At 42.3% G+C, this 17,500-nt stretch overlaps 2 protein-coding genes across 2 annotated transcripts; both read left to right on the plus strand.

Annotated features, from left to right (window-relative positions):
- The first annotated feature begins 892 nt into the window (after positions 1–892).
- On the plus strand, positions 893–4,681 carry LOC143032568 (uncharacterized). Its single transcript, XM_076197436.1, has 3 exons — positions 893–1,001; positions 1,096–2,106; positions 2,424–4,681. Exons 1-3 carry the CDS (start codon positions 893–895, stop codon positions 4,679–4,681), a joined length of 3,378 nt encoding a protein of 1,125 aa, XP_076053551.1.
- Positions 4,682–8,678: 3,997 nt separating this feature from the next.
- On the plus strand, positions 8,679–14,373 carry LOC143032569 (uncharacterized). The gene is made up of 3 exons (XM_076197438.1): positions 8,679–8,765; positions 9,003–13,737; positions 13,886–14,373. The coding sequence occupies exons 1-3, from the start codon at positions 8,679–8,681 to the stop codon at positions 14,371–14,373; spliced, it is 5,310 nt and encodes a 1,769-aa protein (XP_076053553.1).
- The last annotated feature ends 3,127 nt before the right edge of the window (positions 14,374–17,500 follow it).

Below are 17,500 nucleotides of genomic sequence, written 5' to 3' on the forward strand. Positions count from 1 at the left end.
CGTCACAGGCCGTGACGTGAAAATATTTCATTTGTATTTCCCGCATAAACAATGTAGGCTCGTCAGGCTAGGTAAATCCCGCCCCCCTTTTAGTATCCAACGAGTCTATACGATTGTCCAAACCCTGCTTAGACCTATTACACGGGTCAGATTCAAAATGACTGCCTTAAGTTTAGTACCCTTTTCCCTTGGTATAGCAGTGAGCGCGGAGTGTGTTGCATTGGGGCTTAGGATTAGCTTATATTTCAAAACTGTTTGGTGATCTGTGACCCGGTCGTACGTCTGTTCAATCCCGTTAAAACCTTCGAAATAGAGTCTTTTGTGTAATGTTAAATGTATGATCAGAAGTCAGATGTAATATGTAAAATCATGTTTGTTTAGTTGTAATCGTGTGCCTTTGTTATATTATTTTCGTGTCGTTTTACTTGTATTAACTTTCGAACTTATAAATTTACTTAATTATATTTCTTTAAGTTAAGTTAGTTTGATTTCTTTCCCCGGTGTCAGACCGGGTGGCGACCTTATTCAGTTCTCTTGACCGTTTGAACCCCGTAATAGACATAGGGTCTAAGGGTTCCTTTTATTTTACCAACCTCTGACATTCACAAGGCCGGTGAACCTTTGGTACTTTAGAGAGGTTTGTAACATTGATTGTCGCCTCATTGCCAGGATTTAACGGTGAATTGGAAAGACGTTCGACGTGGATCAGTGATAATAGGTTTATTAAGGTAGGAAGATGCGGTTAACCAACGAAACTGAGGTAGATGAATTTGGACAAGGAAAACCCACAGATAAGGAAATACAAGGTCTCACCATACCCGATTTGAAATTTATAGCACATTATTTTGGAGCTAGTTCGACCCACGGTTTAAATAAAGGGGAGTTAGTACACATGGTAGTGGCAATGTTGCATGATCGAGACGAAAGTGTGCCGCCGAGAGATGAAGAGAGAGCGACAGAACAAGCTTCTGCCGGTTCAGCGAATTTAGATGATCGGGAAGGTAGTGACGCTGATGGTGAATCCCGGCACACCGAATCTCGATTAAGCGAGTTGCAGTTAAAATTAGAAATAGCTAAATTAGAAGCCCAATCTAGAACTTAGGAAGAAACTGAGAGCTAAACTAGAAGCCCAATCTAGAAGGGAAGAAACTGAGAGGGCTAGATTAGAAATTCAGTGTCTTAAACTTAAATCTGAATTGCAAGAGAATCAACAAGTGCTACCAATTCCTCAAACCGTGAATGGAAGACCTGATTTTGATGTAGTGCAGAATACGAGGTTGCTTCCTGAGTTTGATGAATCCAATGTGGACCAGTACTTTAGAATTTTTGAAAGGACGGCTAAAGATTATTCATGGCCAAAGAAGTTTTGGCCTGCGCTGTTGCGGACTAACCTAAGAGGGAAGCCCTTGAGAGAATATAGCGCCCTAGAGGACGCACAGGCGAAGGACTATGACATGGTTAAGACGGCCATCCTTAGGGTATGTGAACTCGTTCCCGAGTTATATAGGATAAAGTTTAGGAACCTAAGGAAACAACCTAACATCTCGCACGTAGAGTTTAGTAGAGAAAAGCGTTTATTGCGGGAACAGTGGTTAAGATCTCACAAGGTTAATAAAGATTTTGATAGACTGGCTGAACTGCTACTGGTAGAGGAGTATCTGAGATCTATCCCTAAAGAGGTATCATTGTATCTTCAGGAAAAAGAAGTCTTCAAATTGGAGGAAGCCGCAGTGTTAGCAGATAAGTATGAATTGATAAGACCTGCAGGGAAGTTCTCGGTTACTCACAAGGGAAAAGGGGACCTGGCAATAAATAGGCAGAGAATCTCGCTCTCATCAGGTGGGTCACCTACCAAATCCATAGAAGTCAAGAAAGATGACTGTAGTAAGTCATCAATGATTAAGTCATGTTTCTACTGCGGAAGAGTAGGCCACCAAATGAGAGATTGTTGGAAGAGACGAAGAGAGATGGAAGGTGTCAAGCCCGTATCTTTAACAAATAAGGTTGAGAGTACCTCCACTAAGGGCAAGGCCCAGGGAGAGAGTGTAGCCAAAACAGTGGCATTGATGAGTTATATAGGTAACAGCCCATCAGAGATGGATGGGGGTAAAGTAGATGAATTGGAGGGTAAACTTAAACCTCACTTAAAGGGATATCAGCCATTTTTATTCCAAGGCTGGATATCCATAGGAGGAGACCGGAAACGAGTCACCATCCTACGGGACTCTGGAGCCCTCCAGTCCCTAATACTGAGTAGTCTGGTGAAAAGTCCAGTGGTTGGAGGGAGTGTAACGGTAAATTCCCTAGGGGGCCTAGCCAAGGTACCTCTAGTATCCATAGACCTACAGTCGCTCTCTACGAGGGACAGGCTATGGTGGGGATGGTAGATGAGTTACCAGTTGTAGGTGTGGATGTTATATTAGGAAATGATTTGGTTGGTGGGAAGATGTGTCCCACACTGATAGTTTCGGAGGTACCGCTTGTTTCGGAAGAGACCGAGCAACTTGAGAGACAGCACCCGGGGTTATTTCCGGTTTGGGCTGTTACGAAGGCGATGGCAGCACAGAGGGAGTGGTCTAAGGACCAGGTGAGACCAGTAAAGGTCTCGAGTGGGGAAAACTGTGGAAAACCTGAATGTGAGGACAGTATGAACCCCGAGGAAGAACTCCCAAGTGAGGAAGCCCAGGTCGAAGCAGAGTTTGAACTGAAGCCTCTGTTCCAGGAGGAACAAGTAAGTGAAACCGATGTGTATGACTTGACTCGCTTGTTTATGGAAAATAAACAGGTGGGCACAAGATGTCTCAGTGACTTGCAGAGTGTCGATCCCGACTTACGGGAACTATATGAAAGGGTAGAGAGTGGTAGTGAACTATCGGAGGAGTATTACTTGGACAAGGGAGTACTATTCCGCCGATGGGTGGAAAGTACCTGCCCCACTGATGATGATGCAGTGTGGTCCGAGAGACGGCAAGTGATGTTGCCAAGGGTCTACCGGAAAGAAGTTTTGCGGCTAGGGCATGATAGTCCCCTTTCTGGACATTTGGGTGTACGCAAAACTTTAGACCGTATCTGGCAACATTTTTATTGGCCAGGAATTAGAAGGGATGTGGCACAGCACTGTCGTACTTGCCACACTTGTCAGTTGGTAGGAAAACCAAACCAACCTGTACCTGTAGCCCCTTTAAAACCAATCCCTGTAGGAGAGGAACCCTTTGCTAAGGTTATCGTGGATATAGTGGGACCGTTGCCTAAGACTGCTAGGGGACATGAGTATATTCTCACTTTGATTGATACATTTTCTAGGTACCCCGAGGCGATACCACTACGTAAAGTGCGCGCCAAAGTGGTGTTGCATGAGCTGATTAGCTTCTTTACGAAGTGGGGACTACCTCGCGAGCTACAGACAGACCAGGGGTCTGTGTTTTTATCTAGAGAGGTTGTGCAGAGTTTGGGAGCACTGGGGATAACGAAAGTGATGTCAAGTGCTTACCATCCTCAGAGTCAAGGTGCCCTTGAACGGTACCATCAAACGTTAAAAACAATGTTGAGGAAATGGTGCTTAGGAAATGATACGGGGTGTGACCAAGCCTTACCATACCTGTTGTCTGCAGTGCGTGAGGTACCTAACGAATCGTTGGGCATCTCGCCTTTTGCATTAGTTTTCGGGCACGAGGTTCGAGGACCTCTTAAAGTCCTGAAAGAATGTTTATTGAAAGGACATAGTTCTGCCTCTAAGGACATGTCGAAGTCGGTGACTGACATGAAAGGTAAGTTGGCCGCGTGTTGGGAAATGGCCAGAGAAAATTTGATGAGTGCTCAGGAAAGAATGAAACGACATTATGACAGAAATGCCAAAATACGGGAATTTAATCCCGGTGATAGTGTGTTGGCCCTGCTGCCTTTTCAAGGAAACCCCTTAAGGGCAAAGTTCAGTGGACCCTATGAGGTAGTGAAACGAGTAGGGGAACTAAACTATATTGTTGCCACTCCAGATCGGAGACGGAGTCAACAATTATGCCATATGAATATGTTAAAGTTGTATCGAAAAAGGGAACAGAACCCGGTGGGTGAAACTGTCGCGAGTGTTTGTACGGTTTCTCTCATGCATGAAGTAGACGAGGACACTATTTCCCCCACCTTAGAGATGTCGTGGAAGGAGAATGCAGGAGGGTGGCCCCAGGTAGTGGATAAGCTGGACCACTTCACGGCCGCACAACGGGAGGACTTAACTGCCTTATTAAGTAAGTATCAGGAGGTCTTTCGAGATACTCCTGGAAAAACTGGCCTAATTCTGCATGATGTTGATGTAGGAGACGCGAAGCCTATTAAGCAGGCACCGTATCGTGTCAACCCGCAACGAGCAGCCATAATCAGGAAGGGAATAGACTATATGCTGGCCCACGGTTTAATTACGCCAGCACAAAGTGAGTGGAGCTCGCCAGTGATCTTAGTTCCGAAAGCAGATGGTACTCAGCGGTTTTGTGTCGATTTCCGACGCGTGAATGCAGTGACCAAAAGGGACTCGTACCCCTTACCTAGGTTAAAAGAGTGTATAGATAGAGTAGGAGGGGCACATTTCATAACTAAATTAGATCTGCTCCGTGGATATTGGCAAGTGCCCATGACATCCCGCGCCCAGTCTATCTCCTGTTTCGCCGCACTGGGAGACTTACTAATGTAAGGTTATGCCCTTTGGTATGACCAACGCCCCTGCCACGTTCCAACGGTTAATGAATAAAATTACCGAGGACATACCTGGTTGTGTAACCTACCTCGATGATGTCGTAGTGTATAGTGACACTTGGCAGGATCATTTGGATCGTCTAACCTTACTCTTTGACAAGTTAGTGTCTGCCAATTTGGTGCTCAATCTAACAAAGTGTGAATTTGTTCAGGCCAAGGTGCATTATCTTGGTTATGTGATCGGACAGGGAGAATTGGCTCCGCCCCAGGCCAAAGTGGAAGCCATTCTCAGAATTCCAGTACCTCAGACCAAGAAGGAGATTCGTAGTTTTGTAGGAACCATTGCCTTTTATAGAATGTTCATCTATAATTTCTCTTCCTTAATAGCTCCTTTAACCGACCTGCTAAAGAAAGGAGCCAAGTTCCAGTGGACTGTGGCTTGCAACACAGCTTTTGTTCAAGCGAAGAGCCTTTTGTGTACAGCTCCAGTGTTGCAGGCCCCAGACTTCTCGAAACCATTTTCTCTGTATTGTGACGCCAGCAACATTGGTGTTGGTGCCGTACTATTACAAGCTAAAGACAATGTAGATCATCCTGTGAGTTACTTCAGCAGAAAACTGAATGTGGCTCAGAAAAAGTATTCCACAATTGAAAAGGAATTATTATCCATTATTTTGGCTTTGAAACATTTTGCCGTATATATACCTGTTGGCGCAAATGTAACTGTGTTCACTGACCACCATCCCTTAAAATATATTCAAAAGTTCAAAGAGAAGAACCTCCGCTTAACTAGGTGGACTCTATTTTTACAAGAATATAATCTAGATGTAAAACATATTTCCGGGAGGGACAATGTGATAGCAGACTGTCTTTCAAGATCAAAGCACATATCTGCTGAAAGTAAAGAAAATAATTCTCTTCAAGATTTTTTTTTTTTTTTTTTGTGGATAGGTGTTACATCTGTGGTGTATACTTCCCAAGTATGTAATTGTTATTGTTGTTTCGAGAAAATGTTATGTCATGTTACGTGTGTTCGTATTGTGCTGCTTTGGTTATGACCAAATATGTGTCACCGTGAGGTATTTTCTTTACTATGTATTGTATGTATTTATCAATGTAACTGTGGTATTAGTTTATAATAGTATTGATTGTTTTTTGTAATATGTTGATTGTTCAAGTGTCCATTGCGCATGCGTCTCTGTTACGTCACAGGTAAAAATATTTAATTTGTATTTCCCGCATAAACAATGTAGGCTCGTCAGGCTAGGTAAATCCCCCCCCCCTTGTAGTATCCAATGAGCTACGAGTGTATTGCCTCGTCACGCAACGGTGAACGAGTCTATACGATTGTCCAGACCCTGCTTAGACCTATTACACGGGTCAGATTCAAAATGACTGCCTTGAGGTTAGTACCTTTTTCCCTTGGTATAGCAGTAAGCCAGATCCACTAGGACTTAGCTTTGTAGTGCCCCATCTAAGTGAGCGCGGAGTGTGGTAGCATTGGGGCTTAGGATTAGCGTAATATTTCAAAACTGTTTAGTGATCTGTGAGCCGGTCTTACGTCTGTTCAATCCCGTTAAAACTATCGAACTAGAGTCTTTTGTGTAATGATCAATGTATGATCAGAATTCATATGTATTATGTAAAATCATGTTTGTTTAATTGTATTCGTGTCTTATTTGTTGTATTATTTTCATGTCATCTTGTATTAACTTTCATACTTATAGATTTATTTAATTATATTTCTTTTAAGTTAAGATAGTTTGATTTCTTTCCCCGGTGTCCGACCGGGTGGCGACCTTATTCAGTTTTCTTGACCGTTTGAACCCAGTAATAGACATAGGGTCTAAGGGTTCTCTTGATGTTACAAACCTCAGACATTCACAAGGCCGGTGAACCTTTGGTACTTTAGAGAGGTTTGTAACAATATATATATATACATATATATATATACATACATATATACATACATACATACATACATACATATATAAATACATACATACATACATACATACATACATACATACATACATACATACATACATGCATGTGGTGATTGGTTTGACGGCACCACCAACACCATCACCACAAATTGCTACTAGAGGTTGATACTAGACAGTGATACTAGTCGATACTAGTTTTCGTCATCGAATTGCACGCTGGGTATGACGCATCGCACGCTGTGCCCTTCTCGAGCCATAAAAACACTCTCGAGCTATATGCTGTTCTGCTGAAGTTGCATTTCTGAAATAGACACGTGATGGGATGTTTACGAAAAAGGCATGTGTTCCCATTGGTCATTTGTGGTATACACAGAGAATCTTAACCAATCATCATAAGTTGTAGGGGGAGCCTATAGCATCCAGAGGTTTCCTTATAGCTAGCAATAGTGTAAATTTCAGTCTTCAGTCTTCTCTCTTAAGAAATTAACCCAGTGTCAAGTTCAGTCTTATCTGGAATTTCAATTTATTCATAACAACGTTAAATAGTCTATTCGTGACTCGAGTAGTGTATCATGAACCTTGAAGCATCCTCGCAAACCAGAGAAAGGTCTGTACCAATTAAAACATAGTCCATCCTCCCACACCCGCACACCTGTACACATCACAGTCATCTATTTTGACTTTCAAGTAATGATATCACAATAATAAAAGTCACATATTTGAGAAACATTAGTCTCATTCACCACCAAATGTGAAGTGATAGTTTCTTGTAGGACATACGTTTGTTCGTGTTCCTTGTTATTCTAGTTGTCTTGGCCACAGCTACCATTTACTTATACTTATTCATATTTATTCGTAAACAAGGAGCACGACATTGGTGGCGCCGCGGTGGGATTAAAGTTCCCTGTATACATTAACGATTAAGTTTCCTGTATACATTAATGATTAAGTTCCTAGTATACATTAACGATAAAGTTCCCTGTTTACATTAAAGATTAAATTTCCCTGTATACATTAACCACAAATACATTACTAAACAATACACTCGTGAGAGGAGGACATTGTTTATGAGCATGTATGAAATATTTATGAGCATATGTGAGATATTTGTGACATATGTGATATATACATATATCTTCTTCTTCTCTCTAATATAAAAAAAATTAATGGTTGCTTACGCCGTCCGGTGGTAATTCGGTCACACACAGGTGGTGGTTGGGAAGGATGGCCGGGGATTCGTCAAAGTTAAAGATGCAACGGTATCGTCACTTCTGGAGTTGGGTGACGAAGGAAAAGAAGTTCAGTAAAGGAGAGTTAATAAAAACTAGCCAATCAGAAGAGACATGACGTCATGACATCAGCTCTGTGGGTCCTAAAGAGCCCCAGCTCTGAGCGGGTGACGTCACGACTACTAATTTTCCAATTTGCCAAATTTTTAATTTCCACTTTTCCGATTACATATTTTCTGCCCCTTAATATTTAAATTTTTTCATAGTTATTATTTAAAAGTATAGCCAACTCTTGACTTAGCATTTATGAGGCATAATGAGTATATTAGAATATTACGTACAGTTCCAAGCAATGACGACATGACGTCACAATCTTCTGCATTTCAAGTCACTGCCTTCGTCTACTGAATAGAGGTAATTAATTTCCACTTTTCCGATTACATATTTTCTGACCATTAATATTTAAATTTTTCATAGTTATTATTTAAAAGTATAGCCAACTCTTGACTTAGCATTTATGAGGCATAATGAGTATATTAGAATATTACGTACAGTTCCAAGCAATGACGACATGACGTCACAATCTTCTGCATTTCAAGTCACTGCCTTCGTCTACTGAATAGAGGTAAGAGCTCTAAATTATATTCAGTTTGATGTAGAAACTTATTTTCTGTGATTTATACTATACGGTGGTAATTCGGTCACACACAGGTGGTGGTTGGGAAGGATGGCCGGGGATTCGTCAAAGTTAAAGATGCAACGGTATCGTCTTTTCTGGAGTTGGGTGACGAAGGAAAAGAAGTTCAGTAAAGGAGAGTTAATGAAGAATAGGAAATTGAACCAAGCGCTAAAAAGTGAACATGAGAAGGCGTTTCCTCACCTTTATGAACAGACCAAGGGGTTACAAGTAAGGGAGTCGATAAAGATGTTTCAGCGAAAGCTACTAACGTTTAACAAGATGCTAAAGGAGAAGAAAGACTGCGTCTATAGCGACGATTTGTTGGATTCCTTGGAAGTTTACGTTGGAGAAATTCCTGAAGAAAGGATAGAAGGTTTTGTGAAGCACTATTTTGCTGGATATAAAAGCTTCACAAAGCATGGAGGAAAATCTGATCACATAGATTACCAGAAACAATATTTGCAGAGGAGTTTCGAGGCTCAAAAGCGCTTAGACAAGGCGAAAAAGTACGCCATAAAAAGAGCCTGCCAACAAAACCCGAAGCCTGTAGAACCTTCTCAGAGTGAAACCACACCTATAGTTGTTGAAAAAGAGCCCGTGGCGGAGCCTTCAAATAGAGAAGAGGAGCCCGTGGCTATGTCTTCAGATAGTAAACAGGAGCCTGTTGTTTTGCCTTCGGATAGAAAAGAGGAACCAGTGGCTATGCCTGCAAATATAGAAGAGGAGCCGGTGGCGGGCCCGTCGACTGATGCTGATAATCCGGAGCCACTTTCGTTACCCGTTGATAGTACACTGGCAGAGATAAAGCAAAGCTTGAAAGAGACTAAAGCAGAAACCAGTCAAGCGAGGAAAAGTACGCCACTGAGACGCACTAAACGAACAAAAGCAGAGATCAAGGCGGCAAAAGCTATAAAGGCAGAGATTAAACGTATGAATAGGAGCGATTTCCTATCTTCGCTTATTCCAGTAGCTGCCGCGGATATTCGTGCTGGAGCCGTTGAAAAGATAGCCAATATGCGCGAGGAACGCAAAGATCTCGGCAAAAAACCACAGTTCTTAGAGATGAAAGAGCGTCTGATGATGTCATTCTGTGGTTATATGACAGAAAGCGACGAGTCACGGGTACCTCCTCACTCAGTCGGTGAGATGGGCGCATTTAGGTGTAAGAATTGTCAAGCTTTGCTTTTCAAGACAGAAAGGAAGACCATTTGTTGCAACGGAGGCAAAACTCCCAAGGCGATATTTAAATTGACGACACTAGACGAGGGCATCAAGGGACTTTATGATGGTTCCTCTTCACTCTCAAGGCACTTTCTCGATAACATTGTAGCGTTTAACAACGTCTTCTCCTTTACCTCCTTCGCAACCTCAGGTTCCCTAAGTGACAAAAGAGAAATGGCGCTTTGTTACAAGATTCAAGGCAAGGTTTATCACCGTTTGGGTTCGATGAAGCCGAACCTGTTGGTATCAGAACACGACGACTGGGGTTTAACAAACGCACCGTTTTGGAAATCTGCAGCAAGTTTCCTCGATTTGTACTTTTACCACGACAAGGAACAACAGCTAAAACTACGTTGTGAAACGGTCGAACAGTTCATGAATCAAAGAAAAAAGGGGCCGAAAGCGAACACCGAGACGATTAAACGTAGAAAGCGTGAAACCGCCGAATTCTTGAGGAACGAAGAGATCATAGAGCAACTATACGCGCATTTGGTTAAGCACAACGCATCACTGAAGGTAATCTTGGAAGAATTGGAAACCTCAAAGAAACTCATTCAGACTTACGTTAATAAGGAGAGAGCTATACCAAACGTGGCTATTACGTTAAAGACCGCAGAAGGGGTTGCAACCAGGGAACACAAAGGTGTCTATCATTTGCCAACGGCGTCCTGCCAAGTAGGAGCCATAGTCAATTTGGGGCCAGAAAAGGACACCTTGAAAGTTACAATAGCGTCCCCTCTTCCTGGTTCGAAATACGCCCTTTGGATGATTAACTCGACCAATTACTTCTACGATCTCTTTCAATATCCTCTGCTATTACTTAACGGAGACAAAGGCTACAGCTTTACGATGGAAAAGAAGGACTCCGAGAAAAGACTTTCAGCACTTATGTACATGGAGAGAGAAGGTGCTTTTAACTACATTGTAAAAGGACGACGACTGTTCCAACAGTTTGTAATTGACAACTACGTTAAAATAGAGACGAGCCGTCTACGCTTTCTGGAACACAACCACACCGGTATGCGAAAAGAAAGGGTCGATCTATTGCAAGTGACTGAAAAAAGTAAGACGGGACAACGAATTGTGTTGCCTCCGACATTTGTAGGAGGTCCTAGGTACATGAAGCAGCGCCAGCAGGATGCGTTGGCTTATGTCACGGCTTATGGATCACCCGACTATTTCATCACCTTCACTATGAACCCTAAATGGGCAGATGTCACAGAAGCATTAAGCAAGCTTGACGGACCAGGGGCACGAGCATGTGATCGTCCAGATATTGTAAGTCGGATATTTAAGTTGAAGTTGGATAGTCTGATGGGTGATTTGGTGCACAAGAAGGCTTTTGGAGCCGTCAAGGCCCACCTTTACAGCGTAGAGTGGCAAAAACGTGGGCTACCACATGCTCACATATTGCTTTGGATGGCAGTGCGTGTGACAGCGGATACAGTCGCACAGATAATAAGAGCGGAGATACCCGATAAGGAGAAGGAGCCAAGGCTATACGAGACGGTTACACGGTGTATGATACACGGCCCCTGCAAAGGTTACGACGAGTCCCAAATATGTTGTCATGGGAAGAGCGCGAAACCCGATCAGTGTGGTAAAGGATTCCCTAAGACGTGCAGAAGCACCTTATTGTTCGGAAACAACGGTTACCCGGAGTATGTTAGGCGTTCAGTAGGAGAAGGCGGTAACTCTTTTCAACTCAAACTGAAGGACGGTACAGTAACCGTAGATAATTCGTGGGTTGTGCCTTATAACCCCTATCTTTGTCTCAAATACGACGCACACATTAACGTGGAGTGCTCAAATTCTATAAAAGCTATAGCTTATGTCACCAAGTATGTTAATAAAGGTTCTGACAAGATATTGTTCACCAAAACTTCAGGAGAAGATGACTCTGTGAACGAAGTCAGAAACTACCAGGAGGCCAGATACATCAATTCTAACGAGGCGACGTGGAAGATTTTCAAATTCGACATCCACAAATCTTACCCACCGGTGTTTCCGTTGGATTTGCACTTAGAGGGTGAGAATTCAGTATTCTACCACGAACAGATGACAGATGAGCAACTTTCTCAAAAAGTTAAAAGGGACACTCAGTTAACCGCCTTTTTCAAGTTGTGTGAGAAGGACGCGTTCGCAGCCACGTTATACTACAGCCAGTTGCCCTTCCATTACATCTATAACGCACAAAAAGCCATATGGGAGGAACGAGTTGGGCGTACATACAGTCTGGGTCGCATTCGCGCTGTAACCACCAAGACGGTAGAACTGTTCTATCTGAGGCTCCTGCTGACACATAAAAAGGGGCCAAAGTCGTTCGAAGACCTTCGTACCATAGACGGCGTCATGTACGAAACAAATAGAGAAGCCGTTAAAGCACTCGGTTTGCTCAGTGATGAAGCAACTTGGAAAGAGACGATTATGGACATTATCAACCACACTAACGACAGAAAACAACTCAGAGAAACTTATGCAAGTATGTTGGTCTTTTCTGATCTCGAGGACCAGTCCGGCATATGGGAAGAGGTCAAAGACTACTTTTCCAGCGATTACTTGCATCAAGCCAAGCTGACAGAGTACAACGATGAAATCTATTTGGACGCCTTGGATGAGATCCAACACTTTGTGTGGAACTGCGGCGGGGGTTCGATCACACAGTACGGTCTTCCAGCTTCAAGAGGAGGTGCACGGTCATCTAATGTCATCAGAAGAGAGAAGGCGTACAACAAGCAGAGGCTGAAACAGTCTGTTGAGGAAAAGTCTAAGCTTCTGAATGACAAACAGCGAAATGTCTTCGAAACTGTTATGAAGCGAGTGGAAAAGGGATACCTCTATAAGAATAACGGCATATTTGTCAACGCTGCAGGAGGCACCGGGAAGTCTTTTGTCTTGAATTTGTTGTTGGATGCTGTTCGTTCCCAGGGAGAGATCGCTTTAGCTGTTGCTTCGTCTGGGATTGCAGCAACCGTCCTTTCTGGGGGAAGAACGGCTCACAACATGTTCAAGATACCCTTGATGGAATACGATGAAACTAGAGCGTGTAGCGTCAAGAAGAACACAGAAATGGCAAGACTGCTAGAACAAACTCGACTGATAGTTTGGGACGAAGTCGTAATGGCGAACAAGAACATGTTGACGTCTTTAGACATCACTTTGAGAGACATCATGGAGAACGAAAAGTTCATGGGAGGCAAGGTGTTTGTCTGCGCAGGAGACTTCCGACAAATCCTGCCGGTCATAAGAAACGGAGGGAAGACAGAAGAACTGGCTTACTGCATCAAATCGAGTTACATGTGGGAAGGGCTGACAAAGTTGGAGTTGACAGAAAACGTACGCCTTAAGAAGGATGACGTCAAAAACAAGAGGTTTGCCAAACAACTTCTAGCCATCGGCACCCATAACGACGGCGAGATCGTCTTTGAGAAGGATTTTGGTGTTCGGGCAAACTCACGAGAGGAGTTAGTGTCTAAAGTTTACGACGAGTTTGAAGAGAACCATCTCAACATGTCTTACTTCGAGAAGAGAGCAATAGTATCACCCACAAATGACGACGTGGGAAGTATCAACCAGTTTATATACGACCGTAACCAGGAGAAAGAGCGGATTTACTTCAGCGTCGACACACCCGTGGACAAAGAGACTGACGTCCAAGCGTCAGTTTTTAACGCCATGACAAGCCCGTCGTTGCCTCTACACGCTTTGAAGGTGAAAGTAGGATGTGTCCTCATGATCATCAGAAACATCTGTCCTCCTAGGCTTTGCAACGGAACCCGGATAATGGTGACTAACTTGAAGAAGAACGTGATAGTCGGAAAGATACTAGGAGGGAGCTACCGCGGCGAGCAAGTTTTGATTCCACGTATAGTGTTAGAGTCTCAAGATACCCCAATCCACTTCAAGCGTAAGCAGTTTCCCGTCAAGCTCAGTTATGCCATGACCATCAACAAAAGCCAGGGGCAAACTTTCGAGCGATGTGGACTTCTGCTTGATTCCGTCCAATGCTTCGCACATGGACAACTATACGTGGCCTGTTCACGAGTAACCAACTGGAACGCGTTGGTGTACTACACGGGCTGGCGTAGAGGTGATGAAGGAGTTGAACGCCGGTCGGCCTTTAACAGGGTATATAAAGAGTTTTGTTGAAACCGAGACAGTAGATGTCGAGGAGGAGCCAGCGAAGGACGCTATTGGTAGTAAAGCTCTTTTTGAGGAGGAAGAAGTTGAGTTCGAAAGCAAAGACATACCCGAAGGTATTCACAAGATCACAGAAGAAGATTGCATCAAGATGATCATGCCAGATTGGGTAATGCGTGATGAAGAGGAAGAAGAGGAAGTTAACGCACCCGAGCAAGGGGATGAAGGGGTTGTCAAACCACCTCCGTCTCCTGACAGCGACGAAGAAGTAAGCGATGAGGAGCTGTTAGCGTATTTGAGGAGAATCATTAAGCGTAAAATGTCACCGAAGAAAAGACAGGGTTCAGAAGACGAAGAGGTCACCCAAGGCGATCAAGACTCCGAGGACAGAGGATCACCGAAGAAAAGACGGGCTCCAGAAGACAAAGAGGTCAACCAAGGAGATCAAGACACCTCCACCATCAAAGAAATGTAGGGATTGTAAATGTGTTGAATAAAGTACCAATTGCATTCTTATTCTTTAATTATCCATAGGCTATAGTATCCACAAAGTGGGCGAAGCCCAGGGCGCGAAGCGAGCATTGCCGAAGGCCAAGCCCCCAGGCCAAGCCTGGCCGGCGCAGCCGGTGGGCTTGTGTATTTAAAAAAGTGTGATTAGTGACGTGAAGAAGGTCTACTCCCCTAATGAACAGGGTGTCCAACAAATTTGACACAAGAATTTTTTGGCGATTCCCTCAAGGTTTCGAAAATTATAAAGGGGCAACATTGAATAAAACCTATAAAGATATTAATTTTATAAACGAGCACTATTGAATAAAACCATATCTATTACAAACGGGCAACATTGAATAAAACCTACGAGGATATCTTATAAACGGGCAACATTGAATGAAATCTACGAGGATATCTGATATAAACGGGCAACTTTGAAACATATGAGGACATCTATACCCTTACGTTTTTAAGCAGCAATATCGGAATAAGTCTACGAAAATAACGAAACAAACCGAAAGAAAAAATCGAAAGAATTTACGGGCAGAAGTAAGAAACCAATGAGGATGTCGATTCCCTTTCTATGGAATGTATTTGCGGGCAATTGAATGATCTATCAAATGTATGAGCGGGCTACTGAATGTGTTTTAGCGGGGTAATGAATGTATTAGCGAGCTATGAATGTATTAGCGGGCAAAAAACATAAACCATTGAGGCTAAGGTTCAATGGCAATTAAACGAGATTTATGAAATCACGGAGGAAGTCGTTTCCCTCTCGGTTGAAAAGTACAAAGAGGAGGAAAATTTCCTCGGTTTGAAAACATATATCTCGTGATCTAAAATTGGAAAAAGAATCGGAAAATATTTTGGAAACTTATTTTTGTGAACCGATGTCTCAGGTTGGGATCCGGGCCGGATAGCGACTGTCAAAACAGCGACAGTCATAATAGCGGCTTCATAAGGGCGACGTAATCAGGCGAGCGACTTTCAAAACAGCGACTGTCATAATGGCGACCGCATTATAACAGCGACTGTAACAATAGCGACTTTACTATCAACCGGTCAGAATGGTCGCAGACTTATGTTTCAATTGCTTGTGTTTTCGTGTTTGTATTTACGTGTTCAGTTGTGTTTACTTTGTGAGATAGGTTCAGAATGAAATATGCTCAAAAAGTCACAGACTTATGTTTCTATCGCTCATGTTTATTTGTTCGTGTTTACATGTTTATTATCACGGTCGTCGGTCATAGTAATGTTTGGGTTGTTAAGACTTGAATACAAATGGCAAAAACTGACAAGAATGTGAAGAAAAACACCATGTGAGGTCGAAGCCTATATTGGTAGTACAACGTTTCGCTCGTTAGAGTTTTATGAAGAACACTGACATTGGTGCTCACAGAATGTCCCACTACTTGAATATTACCTAATTAAAATAATGGAAGGTCGGCAACAACAAAAGGAACCAACAAGAAGACTAATCCTCACCCGGACACTTGAGCCGAGTAATATTGCACGTTGGGGAAAATCCAATCCTTCCTCCCTCCGTGGGTTGGTGTTCTTTCCCCACCCTTTACCCACTTGTTTGGCTTGACTAACATTTTTCTTTTTAAATCATGTGACATCTATAGCTAGTCGAAATAAAATGTTGTTTTCGATTCCCTTTAGGTTTCAATTTTTTATTACTAAGCAGTTTCATGCAGTTGATGCGATGATGTCGTTGTTATGACAATCGCTCTTATAATACAATCGCTATCATGTGGTTGCTGTTGTGATAGTCGCTGTTTTAAAAGAGTCGCCGTTGTGAAGTCGCTCTATTGACAGTCGCTGTTATTACAGTCGCTATTCGGAACCCGAGCCCTCAGGTTATACCTTTTCCTAGGAAAAAAGGAGGTACAAAAAGCGCGGTCATGTCTAGGTCATACCTTTACCTAGGAAAAAAGGAGCTACGAAAAAACGATGTTTCAGGTTATACCTTTACCTAGGAAAAAAGGAGCTACGAAAAAACGATGTCTCAGGTTATACCTTTACCTAGGAAAAACGGAGCTACGAAAAATTTAAAGTCCAGTTATGAAATGAATTTTAAAAAGGGCATGCGCGGTCGTGTCTAAGGTTATATCTTCCTTGATGAAATGTAAGTCCCGCCAGAAAAATATACTGAATTTTGAAAAAGGATATATTATGTGGTCGAGACCAAGGTTATACCTTCCTTGATGAAATTGTAAGTCCCACCAGAAAAACGAAATGAATTTTAAAAAGGATATATGCGGTTGTGTCCAAGGTTTATGCCTTACCTTGATGAAATGAAATTCCCGCTATATATGAAAAAATATATATATAGAAATATATATGCGCGATTGTCGTGAAAGGAGTTGTTAAACTATCAAAAAAACGTGGAAATGACAAAATCCTCGGTACCTGAGCCATGCGCAGTTGTATATGCTTCAAGGATGAACAATACTTTGGTATATGAGAATCTCATATACCAATTATGGTAAATTTAACAAAAAGGTAAATATAACAAAAGAAAAAATTAAATGGTGTATACAGAAACTCAAAGTTAATAAAACACCAGGGCCTGACCGTTGGCATCTAAGTATCTTAAAGGAAATGAAAAATTAGATTGTTGTTCCATTAGAAATTATTTTCAAGAAATCCATCATATCCGGAGATTTCCCAAGAGAATGGAAGCTAGCTAACGTAATTCCCATATTCAAGAAAGGTGACAAAAAGAAACCAGATAAATACAGGCCTATAAGTTTGACTTCAATCGTACGAAAAATTATGGAAACTATCATCAGAGATTCTATCGAACATCATTTAGAAAGTAACAGTTTGACATATGATAGCCAGCATGGATTCAGACGGAAACATTCTTACGTGACTTACTCGAATTCTACAACACAGTCATCTCGAATTATGAAAAAAAAAACAATATAGATTTGATATATCTAGACTTTGCAAAAGCTTTTGATACCGTCCCCCATGAAAGACTACTTACTAAATTAGCTTCACACGGACTAAGTGGTAGTCTATTAAGTTGGACTAGTAATTGGTTCAATGATCGAAAACAGAGAGTTGGTCTAAATGACAAAACTTCTACATGGAAACAT

The sequence above is a fragment of the Oratosquilla oratoria genome, chromosome 14, assembly GCF_046742065.1.
Source record: "Oratosquilla oratoria isolate Oo_2021 chromosome 14, ASM4674206v1, whole genome shotgun sequence".
Lineage (NCBI taxonomy): Eukaryota > Metazoa > Arthropoda > Malacostraca > Stomatopoda > Squillidae > Oratosquilla > Oratosquilla oratoria.

Excerpts from the sequence above, each read along its gene's own strand:
- LOC143032569 (XM_076197438.1), top strand. The coding sequence starts at position 8,679 with ATGAAGAATAGGAAATTGAACCAAGCGCTAAAAAGTGAACATGAGAAG. Across the intron at positions 8,766-9,002 it reads AACAGACCAAGGGGTTACAA|AGGAGTTTCGAGGCTCAAAA; the intron begins GTAAGGGAGTCG and ends CAATATTTGCAG. Across the intron at positions 13,738-13,885 it reads GGGGCAAACTTTCGAGCGAT|GGTATATAAAGAGTTTTGTT; the intron begins GTGGACTTCTGC and ends GGCCTTTAACAG.
- LOC143032568 (XM_076197436.1), top strand. The coding sequence starts at position 893 with ATGGTAGTGGCAATGTTGCATGATCGAGACGAAAGTGTGCCGCCGAGA. Across the intron at positions 1,002-1,095 it reads GAATTTAGATGATCGGGAAG|AACTTAGGAAGAAACTGAGA; the intron begins GTAGTGACGCTG and ends AGCCCAATCTAG. Across the intron at positions 2,107-2,423 it reads CCCATCAGAGATGGATGGGG|GAAATGATTTGGTTGGTGGG; the intron begins GTAAAGTAGATG and ends ATGTTATATTAG.